At 42.1% G+C, this 13631-nt stretch overlaps 1 protein-coding gene across 1 annotated transcript in view; it reads right to left on the reverse strand.

Moving 5' to 3' along the window:
* Nucleotides 1-13631, reverse strand: part of NOTCH2 (notch receptor 2) — a 179067-nt gene that overhangs the window by 22347 nt on the left and 143089 nt on the right. Inside the window, exons 16-21 of the mRNA XM_028163310.2 lie at nt 8173-8292; nt 7297-7449; nt 4374-4602; nt 3379-3580; nt 1782-1935; nt 1215-1399 (exon numbers count right to left, since the gene is read on the reverse strand). Of these exons, the coding sequence (XP_028019111.2) occupies nt 1215-1399; nt 1782-1935; nt 3379-3580; nt 4374-4602; nt 7297-7449; nt 8173-8292 (1043 nt within the window). The remainder of the gene's footprint in view (nt 1-1214; nt 1400-1781; nt 1936-3378; nt 3581-4373; nt 4603-7296; nt 7450-8172; nt 8293-13631) is intronic.

A 13631-nucleotide genomic window follows, 5' to 3' on the forward strand; every position in this document is an offset into this window, starting at 1 on the left:
GTTCAGGAAACTACATGTTTAAGTGTGAGAAACTGACTGGTATGGGGTGAGGGCCCGGAGAGGTGGGCTAGCTACCTGGGCTAGAGGTAGGGGTTCCAGGGCTTTTAGGGCTGATCAAGAAAGAAGATACTGACCACGAAGTGGCTCTATTTGGGAAATGCTTTGAGTCCCTCACAGCATAAGATCATCCAGAGGGAGAAAGAGGGTAAGGAGAGGAGGGCAGATGAACTTGGAGGGAAGGGGGTTACAGAGATGGGGCTGACGTGTTTGGTGATATCACTCAGCAGCCAGGCCAGGGTCTCTGGATCAGAGAGCTCTGAAGGGCAGCTGTGGCTTGGTATCTTCATGTCCTGGGGCTTATCTTACCTATGGCTAGCAGTGTCTGGTGCAGGTTTGCAGAATATACAAAGCAGGCAGGCTCTAAGTGGCTAAATTCTACTTACTAAAGCTATGTTTAAAACAACTGGATGTGTAAAAATTTGAGTTTGGTTCCAGTGGTTTTTGAGCTAACAGGTCTCAGCCTGCTGTGAAGAAATAAACAACTTAGGGACCAATATACAGACGCCGTCTTTGGCTCATTTATGATAAGTAGACAAGCAAAGCTTTTCTCAGTGTTGCTTGGTGGTCTAAATTGGGATCAAATCCATGTCTCTGGTCTTTTGTTAAAATCTTGATCTAACCATTACCAGCCCAGACATTAAGAAGACATGACATGTCCCTTAAAAGACACACACATCCTCAGGTATACACATGTAACAGTATGACAGTACACAGAACAGGCTAAGCAACATTTTTTTGAGAGAATTATTAGTTGGTTGATCAATGACTGTATACAAAGATGACATGGGTCAAAGGGACACGCCTCAAGGTGGCTTCCCCTATCTCAACTGCTATTCAGGGAAGTACCAGGGGCCGCTGGGCTGGGTGGGGCTGTGAAATGCACTCCAGCCGGCGAATGTTGGCTTTGAATCCTGGAAGCAAACCTGTGGAAGTAAGATGGTTCCAGACCTCTGTAAAAATATCTTACCAGAGCTATTTTAACTTATTGCACAGGGGGACTGAAAAAAAGAACAGCGATTAGTAAACACTGTAATTGTAACTGGAAAAAAAATATCTATAAATTGTGAAAATAAGACATTAGCATATGCTCATGTCCGTAGGAGTTGTGCCATCTTCTGGGAGGTCTCTGACCTCTCCCTGCTCATCTTACTCACCTCACATCTGTATCCACCGATGAAGTCCCTGCAGCTGGCTCCGTGCTGGCAGGGATTGGACGAGCACTCATCAAGCTGATCCTCACAGTAGCTCCCGGTGTAGCCCAGGGGGCACTGGCAGTGATGCGAGTTGCCGGCACTGATGCAGATGCCTGAGTGCTGGCACAAGCGGTCAACGGGCACCCCTGGGAAACCCAGTGGAGGAAGAGACATCATGGAAGAGCATACAACACGTCAGGTTCGGACCAACTAATCTCAGCCGGTTGACACATCAAATTTTATTCTTGTCTAGTTCACGGTCCTCGGTACCAGTTTTATATTAAAAATAAGCAAGCCCTGAAAGTGGAATATGCCTTCATTTCACTTCAAGTACCTTTCTTTTTGGAATCTCTAGAGCTGTTCCTCTGCCTTTTCACCTTCTGTTTCAGACCCTTTCTCCAGAGTCTTGCCCATCCACTCCTGTCTTCCCTTCCCTCTCCTCCCGCGATAACAACATTTGCCCTAAAATGCTGCTGGTCAGTCGATACTTTGTGGACTGACCCTTGAGTCTGAGGGGGCACAGCTCACCTCTGTGGGAGGCCGCCACCTCACAGGAGACATTGGGCACGTCACAGTAAGCACCAGCCCATCCAGATGGACACAGGCACCGGGACTGTGCTTTTTCCTGAATGCAAGTCCCTTTGTTTTTACATGGAGACCGACTACAGAGGTTCACCAGGGTCTGAAACAGGGGCATACACATACATCAACAGTCAGACACCAGAAACGAAAAAAAAGTTACACTGCATTTTAAGAAATCAAAGGAAAGCATACTAATTACTAATTTTAAAAAAGAGCCCTCACCCAAGCCTTAAACTTAGATCCACTGTCCCCAGATAATCTAATCATTTTATACAGTCTAATTCCTTTTAGCTCTGCTATTTAAAAATTCTTACCACATAAGTTTAAGAATTTGAGGAAGCCCAATAGGTTAAGTTATCCCCTACATCACACTTATGTCTAGAAACATGGCCACCCTATGGGGCTAGAAAGAAAGAGAGAATTAAAGCTGTCAGACAGCTCCTATGTGCTACTCCTGAGTGAGAAATCCACGTGGGGCTTGATCAAATCTGTCTGTGGTGAATATGAGTGAAAGGACTTAAAGTCTGTTAATAAACCTACAAACTGTCAAAGAGCTTATTTGATGGGAGAAACTCAGGCTCATGAAAAGCATGAGACAGAGACTGTAAGTGAACTAGCACCTTCTCCAAAACTCACATGTGGTGGCCTGGCCCCCGGGGAGAGGAAGGCCGTACTCAACAATACAGACCTTTTGTGAAAGAAAGGGGGAAGGGTAGAGCGCTCCACTAGCACTTGTAGTCTACACTGTGAGAACAAGCAGGAGCCCCGTGAAGAATATCCTCCTAATCCACAGAATCAGCAACAAGCTCTTTAATAGGCAGAGGTGCTTATAGCACCTTTGCTTACAGCAAAGCCTTATTGAAGTGTACTCTGTAAGTCTAGTTAAACTTGGCCATTTATTCCTAAATTCTTTGGACTGCTGTTATTCTGTCATGTACCATTGTCTGAGAGGTAAAGCTACATAAAATTAAACACCATGCTGTTTGGTATGCAACCTTGGAAAAGTTACTTTGCCCTTCTGGGGCTCAGTTTCTTCTTCCATGAAATGAAAGGCTAGACCAGTCAGCTCTGAGGGGTCCTTCCCTTATAAGAGTCTATGAAAACGTATATTATAATAAATAGTTGAATTTAAAAGACATGTGAATAGCCTGGTTTTGAGACTGTTACAATATTGCAAGACATGATAATTCTCATTATCCCCTTAGATGTTGTACCTGAATTTTAAAAATCGTATTTTGATTGTTCTTTATTTCCCTTTTTGTATTTCCTAAATGATATCTATGTGCTTATTTCCCACATGCATTTTCTGCAGTTCTTGGTTAGCCTGTTATAACAATTTTATATTTGTTAATCTATATAATCTTGCCAGTGTCACCATTTTGGAATCTACCAGCTATTAAGCAGCTCTCCAGATTTATCTCAGGGACATCCCTAAGACCCAGAACTTTCTCTTTTGGGTGGGGCTTATTCTGCCTAGAGAAGGAATAGGTGTAATATTCAACTATTCTGAGGGAGCCGAATGAATGGGATGGAGTCTAATTACCTGACAGTTTTTCCCAGTGTAGCCCAATGGGCAGATGCAGCGGTAGGTACCCAGGCCATCAACACATACTCCTTCATTCAGGCATGGATGAGAGTTGCATTCATTGATCTCGTGGAGGCAGAAGGGGCCAGTGAAGCCCACAGGGCACAAGCAAGAGAAGGAGTTAATCCCATCGATACATGTGCCACCGTTGAAACAGGAGCTGAGAAGCAAACAGGGAGAACAACAGTAGCTATGTAATCTGGTTCCTCTGACCTGCTAGTTAAAAACTAAGGTTCCTGGAATCTAAGATATTACAGAGGCAAATACTGCTGAGCACCCAAAACTCCTATATCCAGTAAACTTTACCTTTTTCCAAACTAGAATGGGCGCCAGTCAGCCTGAGTCTCAGCTTCCTTTGCACAGCCAAAAAGATTAGAGGAGTATTTAAAAGTCTGAGCTTATTAGAGGCTCCTAAAGAAAGTGAAGGTTTCCAAGTTTTACCCAGTGCTTCTGCAGCTTTCCATGTATCAAATTTCATTTTATCCCTAAGTCAATTTAATTTATAAGGGAAGTGTTAAATAAATAGCTCTTGACTCTAGATTTCTTTGTGGAAGAGAAACAGAACAAATTTGTTGATAATAAAAAAAGAAACAAACCTCCCAGAAATTACTTAAAGAGGGATGACAAATCTGAAAAGAAATAGGAATTTTTTAATTGTCAACTAAAATGAACAAGAGACCCAAAGGATATGGAATAGAATTATAGCTCTTTCTGTTCCCTATACAAGCAACAAATGATGATCCATCTCACTGAGTTTTTCAACCTCTAACCTTTGAGCTTGTAACTAGATGTCTACAAGGAATCAGGAACTAGGAAATAAGAGGTGACTATGGGGTGGGATCCAAGTGGAGGCCTTATGCCTGTCCCTTGGTCCCAGTACTGTGCTCTGTAGTTTCCTCCTGTTTCTCCCTTTGCCCCTCAGACACTGGTGCCTGAGGACACGGGCTGCTCACCTCTCAGTGCACTCGTCAATGTTGTTCTCACAGTAGACTCCATCAAATCCCGCCTGGCACTTGCAGGTGTAACTGTTGACGTAGTCAGAGCAGGTCCCTCCGTTCTTACAGGGTTCACTCAGACACTCATCCATGTCTGTCTGACACCTGTCCCCAGTGAAGCCCGGAAGGCACAGGCAGGAGAAAGTATTCACTCCGTCTACACAGGAACCTCCATTCTGGCAAGGATCTAAGCCATTGCACACAAGAATTAGAACTCTGAACAGCAGCTTCAAGCTAATCTTAGACTCATACAGGTGAGTACCCTGAACTGAGTCACACAAAGAACTGAAACCATTCTGACTTTTCTTTGCATCTAGTTTGCCCTGATTCCTTCATTTATGAAAATGAATGCAGTAACACTTCCCTGAGATTCTTAATAATACGAATCTGTTTAATACCTGGAATGAACTTTACATATACCACTAACAGTTTTGCAAACTTAATAGTCATAAAACTTGTATGTGTCCCGCAAACTTGCATTTGTAAATCAAATATATGCCCCAATACACAGAATCTCAGAAATATCAATAAAGATTTTCAAAAGGTGTATGTGGTGGTGGAGTGGGTGGGGTAGGATGGAATAGATATTAATCAGCCCCCTGCGCTAATCTATCTTTGCTTTCTTTTCCCTCGCTCTCTTCCTTTCTTCCCCCATTTCATTTTTCAAATGCACACAGAACATTTACCAAAACAGACCATACACTGGGCCATATGACATGCTTTAATAAATTTAAAGTAATTCAAATCATGTGAAGTATGTTCACTGATCACAATGGAATTAAACTAGAAATCAGTAACAAAAGCTACCTGGAAGGAATCAGCAACAAAAGATATTTGGAAACTAAAGAACACACTTCTAAATAACTTATGAGTCACAGAACAAATCCAAATGGAAACCTGAAAGTATTTTGAGCTGAACGAAAAGAACATGACACATCAAAATTTGTGAAATACAGCTAAAGCAGTGTTTTGAGGGAAAATATATAGCATTAAATGCTTATTTTAGAAGTAGTAGAATGAAATAAAATCTAAACTTCCATCTTAAGAAACTAGAAAAAGAAGGGCAAACTAAAACCAAAGGAGGCAATGAAAAGACTAAAGAGCAGAAATCAATGAAATAGGAAACAGTAAAACAACTGAGAAAAATCATGAAACTAAAACTGGGTTCCTTAAAAAGATTATACATAAATACATACCTACATACATAAGTACACATATACATAATACATAAAGAGAAAGATAGATTACTAAAACCAATAATGCTCTACCAAGAGCAACCAGATGAAAAAAGAGAGAAGACATAAATAACCAATATCTGCAATAAGAGAAGGGAAATAACCTCATTTTAAAACAAACATTAAAAGTACAATAAAGGAATATCATGAAAGACTCAATGCCAACAATTCTGACAACTTAGATAAAGTAAAACTCATTCCTTGAAAGATGCAAATCACCAAAGCTCAATGAAAAAGAAATAGATATACTGAACACCTATTAAAGGAATTAAATTTATAATTAAAAACCTTCCCAGAAAGAAAATTCCAGGCCTAGATGTTTAGAAGAAATGATACTAATTCTACTTAAAGTCTTCCAGAAAATAGAAAGGGAACACTTCCTGATTTGTTCTGTGACGCCAGCATCACCCTCTTATCAAAACTATACAAATACAGTGTAAGAAAATTAGAGAACAATATGCCCCATGAACACAGATACAAAAATCCTTAGCAAAATTTGGGTAAATAATATCCAACAATATATGAGAGAGATAACACATCATGACCAAGTAGAATTTATCCCAGAAATTTAAGGTTAGTTCAACATTTGAAAATCAATTAACGTAATTCACTTACATTAAAAGACCTTAAAAGACAGTATTACCACCTCAAGAGATACTGAAAAATCATTTGAAAGAAAAGTAACCCTCATTCATTATTAAAAGGAAGAAAATTCTCAGCAAACTGAAGGTAAATTGCAAAATTCTCACCAAATTGAGGTAAATTGAGGTAAATTCCTCAATTTGATGCTTTTCCCTTAGAATCAAGAACAAGGCAAGACTGGCTTCTCTCACCACTTCTATTCTGCATTTACTGAAGTCAGTGCAACAATGCAAGAAAAATAAATAAAATGCATACAGATTTAGAAATAAAAGAATACAGAAAAGAAATAAAAGGTATAACAGTTGTATTTATTTAGAAATAACATAGTTTATTATCTCTATAAAAATATCCTAGGAATCTAAACTAAACCAGAAGCTATACTAATCTAGAATTAATGATAAGTTAGTTTAGCAAGATTACAAAACAGAATTACTCTTTAAAATCTTTAAAACTCATATTCCCTCTCTTCAAAAAAGAGTTTTCATTATATGATTCTATTTATATAAAACTGTAAAAAATTCACACAAATCTGTAGTGACAGAGATAGATCCCTGGTTGCCTGGGACAGGAAAGTGGAAAGGAGAGTTAAGTTACAAAAGAGATGAGAATACTTTCAGGGGGGTGGACATGTTCAATATCTTGAGTATTGGTTTCAGTTGTCATACGTCAAAACTTATTGACTGGCACATTTAAATACTGGCAGTGTATTGTATGTTAATTATACTTCAAGAGATGTGCTTTTTTAAAAAAGCTTTCATAGCACTGTTCCCACTTTGTCAATGTACAAAAATCAGTAAGGCAATACTTAGACGTGACTACCCTGCCTTAACTCCTAAAGCCACTAGCTTCAAAATGAAGGTTTTTAAAGTACAAAGATTAAAGACACGTGGTCAGCTATTGGACGGCCAGCCTCAGCACTGAGAGGCAAGTGCCTCCACTGAGTTCTCCTCTGCCCCCTGTGTCCTCCTCTCGCTGGGGGCTTGGGAGCAGGCTGGCATACTCACTGGCAAGGCAGTCATCGACGTCCTCCTCACAGTCCATACCACTGAAGCCTGGAGGACACTCGCACATGTAGCTGCCCTGGGTGTTATGGCAGAGACCGTGGTTCATGCAGGGCTTGGAGACACACTCATCAATGTCAACTGTACACCGCTGACCTGGAAACACAGGCGCAATGAATGGTCCAGTCTTTGGAAGCTGATTCCCACAGAAATTTATGTGGGGCCTGAGCTTCAGCTGGGGCAGGTGGGGCTACTCCAAGGATATGCCGGTTGGTCTCCTGCTTCTGGAAGTCCCTTAAGGCTTCTGTGCCCCTAGCAGTTGATGCTAGAATCCCCTGTAGAACATCATGGTTTCAGACTCTGGTTGGAGTCCTCTAGCCCCAGAGACATGCAAAATGGAAAGCCTTTCTAAAACATTCCAGTTAGCAGCGTCTATACAAGGCCTCCGTTCCTTTTTTTTTTTTTTTAAAGATTGATTGATTGATTGATTGATTGATTGATTGCTATGTTGGGTCTTCGTTTCTGTGCTAGGGCTTTCTCTAGTTGTGGCAAGTGGGGGCCACTCTTCATCGCGGTGCGCGGGCCTCTCACTATCGCGGCCTCTCTTGTTGCGGAGCACAAGCTCCAGACGCGCAGGCTCAGTAGTTGTGGCTCACGGGCCTAGTCGCTCCGCGGCATGTGGGATCTTTCCAGACCAGGGCTCGAACCCGTGTCCCCTGCATTAGCAGGCAGATTCTCAACCACTGAGCCACCAGGGAAGCCCCAGGCCTCCGTTCTTAACAAAAAAGGGCAAGCCTCAAAAGACCAGGTCCTCCGTGTCATCAGATAACCTGACCACTTTGTTTAAGGCTCTTGGTTTCCCCATTCCCATGTTGTTACCTTGCCAGCCAGGAGCACACAGGCAGGTGTAACTCTCAAAATTTGGTGCCTCTTTGCAAACACCAGCATTCTCACAAGGGTTTGGGGAACAGGGAGCTAATACAGTCTGACAGTTCTTGCCTGTAAAACAAATGACAGAGTTTATTATAGAGAAAAATTCCAAGGAAACTAAAACTCCCCCCAACCCCCACCAAATTCTATACTAAAGGATGATCTCTGAATTCAGGTCCAATGTAATGGATAAGAGCTTTGGAATCTGAGAGACCTATGGACTTTTGTGTCTTGGCTCTGATGTGATTACTAACAGTGTGATCTCAGGCAAGTTATCTTCTCTGAGCTTCCACATAAATAAGATGGGAATTAGGATGGTATATAACTCATAGAGGCTTTTTGTGGATTAAATGAAAAAATGCTTACAAAGTCCTTATTAGCATAGGGCCCAGTACGTACAGTAAGTACTCAACAGCTGTTGGGCTGCTGTCATCTTCATATGATTATCACGAGTGGTTACATGGATTTGGAAACCTGCATCAATCAGGGGTGATAGTTTCTGCATCTTCATAGCTACGATTCAGCTACTCAGAAGCTTAGCCACACAGATCTACCTTCACATGAGCAGGGAAGAAGTAACACAGCCGCCTACTCCTCAAAACCTCTGCTGGCCTGTTCCAGAAGGCAATGGGGTTGATGAGAAGGCCATCAGAGGTGGAAAACAGTGAAGCAATACTGAATGCCTAGTAACATCTCTCCTTATATCAACATCAACAACATGACATTGATAGTTGCCCATCAACATTTTCTATCTTAGTATACTGAATATAAGACTCCAGAAAAAAATTAAAAGAACGTTTTTATTAAAGGGGAGATAGGCTTTTTCCAAGATGGCAGAGGAGTAGGAGGACGTGGAGTTCACCTCTCCCCACAAATGCACTGGGAATACATCTACAAGTGGAACAATTCTCACAGAGCACCTGCTGAACACTAGCAGAGGATCTTGGACACCTAAAAGGACAAGAAAGATCCCCATGTAACCGAGTAGCATGAAAGAAAGAAGAAGGGAAAAGGAAGAGGAGAGGAAGCAGGATGGGACCTGTACTCCTGGCAGGGAGATGAAGGTGAGGAGAGGTTGCCACAACTGGAGAAGCTTCCTCATGGGCAGGGAGATCACCTGGGACAGAAGGGGAGACTTGGAGACTCAGAGGAGAGCCCGGCAACTGGTCTGTGGCAGGCAGGACACAGTGAGACCTATGCAGATGGTCCGTGCCACAGCCCCCCTGTGCGCCCCAGCCTGAGACGGGTGCCTGCAGGTGCACACGGGGGCTGGGTGCCAGAACGTGGGGTTTGGAGAGCAGACCTGGGGAGGGGACTGCTGTTGGCTGAGAGGAGACAGCCTGAGGGGAGTGAGGAGCTCCACAACCAGGAATGCTTGCGGAGGAAGCCCAGACTGCCACAGAAGTGAAGCGCCACGTGCAAAGGGCGGGGTCGCCATTGTGCAGCCTCTCTCCTCGTGAGGCGGCCCCTGCCTCCACGGGCACGAGGGAGGGCTCTGGCTGGAGGCGGTTTGCGCACCCCTGCCATTGCTCCCTCTGCCCCCATCCCCCCCACCCCAGCCTGGGCAGCACGCTGGCCCCCATCGCCACCTGGGTTCCTTCCAGCCTGACGAGCTCGTGTGCTCCGGCCACCTCTGGAGCAGACTCCGGTGAGAGGAACACACACAGAGGTGGGGCTGAAACCACAGCTGAGCCCCAGGGGCCCTGTGACTAAGGAAGAAGAGCTTAAACCTCTCCTCGCAGCTACACAAACCCAGAGTTACACCTCCTCTGATGGCTTCCTAAATTCAGTGCCTGCGAGACATCCAAAAGGACAACAAGTGCTCTTGCAGCTGGGATGGGTCTGGCTTTAGCAGCTGTAGGCTTTGTGGGCACATACACAGAGGTTGGGTCAGGTCAGAATCTGGGCTGCCGCCACAGCTCCCACAGCGGGTCCAGGTTCATTACTACTGCAGTCCTGGGACCTGACTTCAGTGGATCTGCGCCAGTGGCCTGGTGAAAACAATGCCTGAGAGTCACCAGGGCCAACTGCCAGCATACCCACAGTTAAAGTGGGACCAAGAGCAATGTCAACAACAGTGTACTTTGTGAGCCTGCACAATGGGCAAAAGGGGAGACAAAAGAGCACATTCACAGGTGAACAGCTCCAAAGGAGGCATACACAGTGACTCCTCTCCCAGTGGGAGCACTCCAATCCCACCTACCTTGCACTGCAGATCAGAAACACAGTTAAGAAACAGATCTGGGGGCCTCTACTCCAACAACTAGGGATCAGGCCCCGCCCCTGACAGGACAGTGACAACCACAGAACAAAAAAGGAGGCCCTGCTCAATATCCAGGACCAGCTCTGGTCACCACAACACCAATCAAACTCCCTATCAAGGGGATAATGGTACAAGCCTCTGGACCAACCTCACCCACCAGGGGGCAGACACAAGAAGCAAGAGGAACTACAAGCCTGCAGCCTGTGGAAAGGAGAACACAAACACAGTAAGTGTGATAAAATGAGAAGAAAAAGAAATATATTGCAGACGAAGGAGCGAGATAAAAACCTATAAGAACAACTAAATGAAGAGGAGATAGGCAATCTACCTGAAAAACAATTCAGGGTAATAATAGTAAAGATGATCCAAGATCTTGGAAAAAGAATGGAGGTACGGATCGAGAAGATATAGGAAATGTTTAACAAAGACCTAGAAGAACTAAAAAACAAACAAACAGAGATGAACAATACAGTAACTGAAATTAAAAATACACTGGAAGGAATCAATGGCAGAATAACTGAGGCAGAAGAACAGATAAGTTACCTGGAAGACAAAATGGTAGAAATCTCTGTGGTGGAACAGAATAAAGAAAAAAGAATGAAAAGAAATGCAGACAGTCTCAGAGACCTCTGGGATAACATCAAATGCATCAACATTCGAATTATAGGAGTCCCAGAAGAAAAAGAGAAAGGGCCTGAGAAAATATTTGAAGAGATTATAGTCAAAAACTTCCCTAACATGGGAAAGGAAATAGTCACCCAAGTCCAGGAAGTACAGAGAGTCCCATACAGGATAAACCCAAGGAGGAACGTGCCCAGACACACATTAATCAAACTGACAAAGATAAAATACAAAGAAAAAATATTAAAAGCAACAAGGGAAAAGCAAGAAATAACATACAAGGGAATCCCCCATAAGGTTATCAGCTGATTTTTCAGCAGAAACTCTGCAGGCCAGAAGGGAGTGGCACGATATATTTAAAGTGATGAAAGGGAAAAACCTACAACCAAGAATACTCTACCCAGCAAAGCTCTCATTCAGATTTGATGGAGAAATCAAAAGCTTTACAGAGAAGCAAAAGCTAAGAGAATTCAGCACCACCAAACCAGCTTTACAACAAATGCTAAAGGAACTTCTCTAGGCAGGAAACACAAGAGAAAAGAACAAAAGAGGAAAGGAAGAAAAAAGGATCTACAAAAACAAACCCAAAACAATTAAGAAAATGCCAATAGGCACATACGTATCAATACTTACCTTAAATATAAATGGATTAAATGTTTCAACCAAAAGACACAGACTGGCCGAATGGATACAAAAATAAGACCCATATATATGCTGCCTACAAGAGACCCACTTCAGACCTAGATACACATACAGACTGAAAGTGAGGGGATGGAGAAAGATATTCCATGCAAATGGAAATCAAAAGAAAGCTGGAGTAGCAATACTCATATCAGACAAAATAGACTTTAAAATAAGACTGTTACAAGAGACAAGGAAGGACACTACATAATGATCAAGGGATCAGTGCAAGAAAAATATACAACAATTGTAAATATATATGCACCCAACATAGGAGCACCTCAATATATAAGGCAAATGCTAACAATCATAAAAGGGGAAATTGACAGTTAACACAATAATAGTGGGGGACTTTAACACCCTACTTACACCAATGGACAGATCATCCAGACAGAAAATTAATAAGAAAACACAAGCCTTAAATGACACATTAGACTTAGATAGACTTAATTGATACTTATAGCACATTCCATCTGAAAGCAGCAGAATACACTTTCTTCTCAACTGCATATAGAACATTCTCCAGGATAGATCACATCTTGGGTCACAAATCAAGCCGCGGTAAATTTAAGAAAATTGAAATCATATCAAGCATCTTTTCTGACCACAACACTATGAGATTAGAAATCAATTACAGGAAAAAAAACCTGTAAAAAACACAAACACATGGAGGCTAAACAATATGTTACTAAATAACCAAGGGATCACGGAAGAAATCAAAGAGGAAATCAAAAAATACCTAGAGACAAATGACCACGAAAACACGATCATCTAAAACCTATGGGATGCAGCAAAAGCAGTTCTAAGAGGGAATTTTATAGCAATACAATCCTACCTCAAGAAACAAGAAAATCTCAAATAAACAATCTAACCTTACACCTAAAGCAACTCGAGAAAGAAGAACAAACAAAACCCAAAGTTAGTAGAAAGAAATCATAAAGATCAGAGCAGAAATAAATGAAATAGAGACAAAGAAAACAATAGCACAGATCAATGAAATTAAAAGCTTGTTCTTTGAGAAGATAAACAAAATTGATAAACCTTTAGCCAGATTCCTCAAGAAAAAGAGGGAGAGGACTCAAATCAATAAAATTGAAATGAAAAAGAAGTTACAATGAACACCACAGAAATACAAAGGATCATAAGAGACTACTACAGGCAGCTGTATGTCAATAAAACGGACAACCTGGAAGAAATGGACAAATTCTTAGAAAGGTACAATCTCCCAAGACTGAACCAGGAAGAAATAGAGAATATGAACAGACCAATCACAAGTACTGAAATCGAAACTGGGATTAAAATTCTTCCAACAAACGAAAGTCCAGGACCAGATGGCTTCATGGGCAAATCCTATCAAACATTTAGAGAAGAGTTAACACCTGCCCTTCTGAAACTCTTCCAAAAAATTGCAGAGGGTGGAACACTCCCAAGCTCATTCTACGAGGCCACCATCCCCCTGATACCAAAACCAGGCAAAGATATCACAAAAAAAGAAAATTACAGGCCAATATCACTGATGAACAAAGATGTAAAAATCCTCAATAAAATACTAGCAAACCAAATTCAACAACACATTAAAAGGCTCATACACCATGATCAAGTGGGATATATTCCAGGGATGCAAGGATTTTTCAGGATCCGCAAATCAATCAATGTGATACACCACATCAACAAATTGAAGAATAAAAACCATATGATCATCTCAATAGATACATAAAAAGCTTTTGACAAAATTCAACACCCATGTATGATAAGAACTCTCCAGAAAGTGGGCATACAGGGAACCCACCTCAACATAATAAAAGCTATATATGACAGACCCACAGAAAACATCATTCTCAAT

The sequence above is a fragment of the Balaenoptera acutorostrata genome, chromosome 1, assembly GCF_949987535.1.
Source record: "Balaenoptera acutorostrata chromosome 1, mBalAcu1.1, whole genome shotgun sequence".
In the NCBI taxonomy this organism is placed as follows: domain Eukaryota; kingdom Metazoa; phylum Chordata; class Mammalia; order Artiodactyla; family Balaenopteridae; genus Balaenoptera; species Balaenoptera acutorostrata.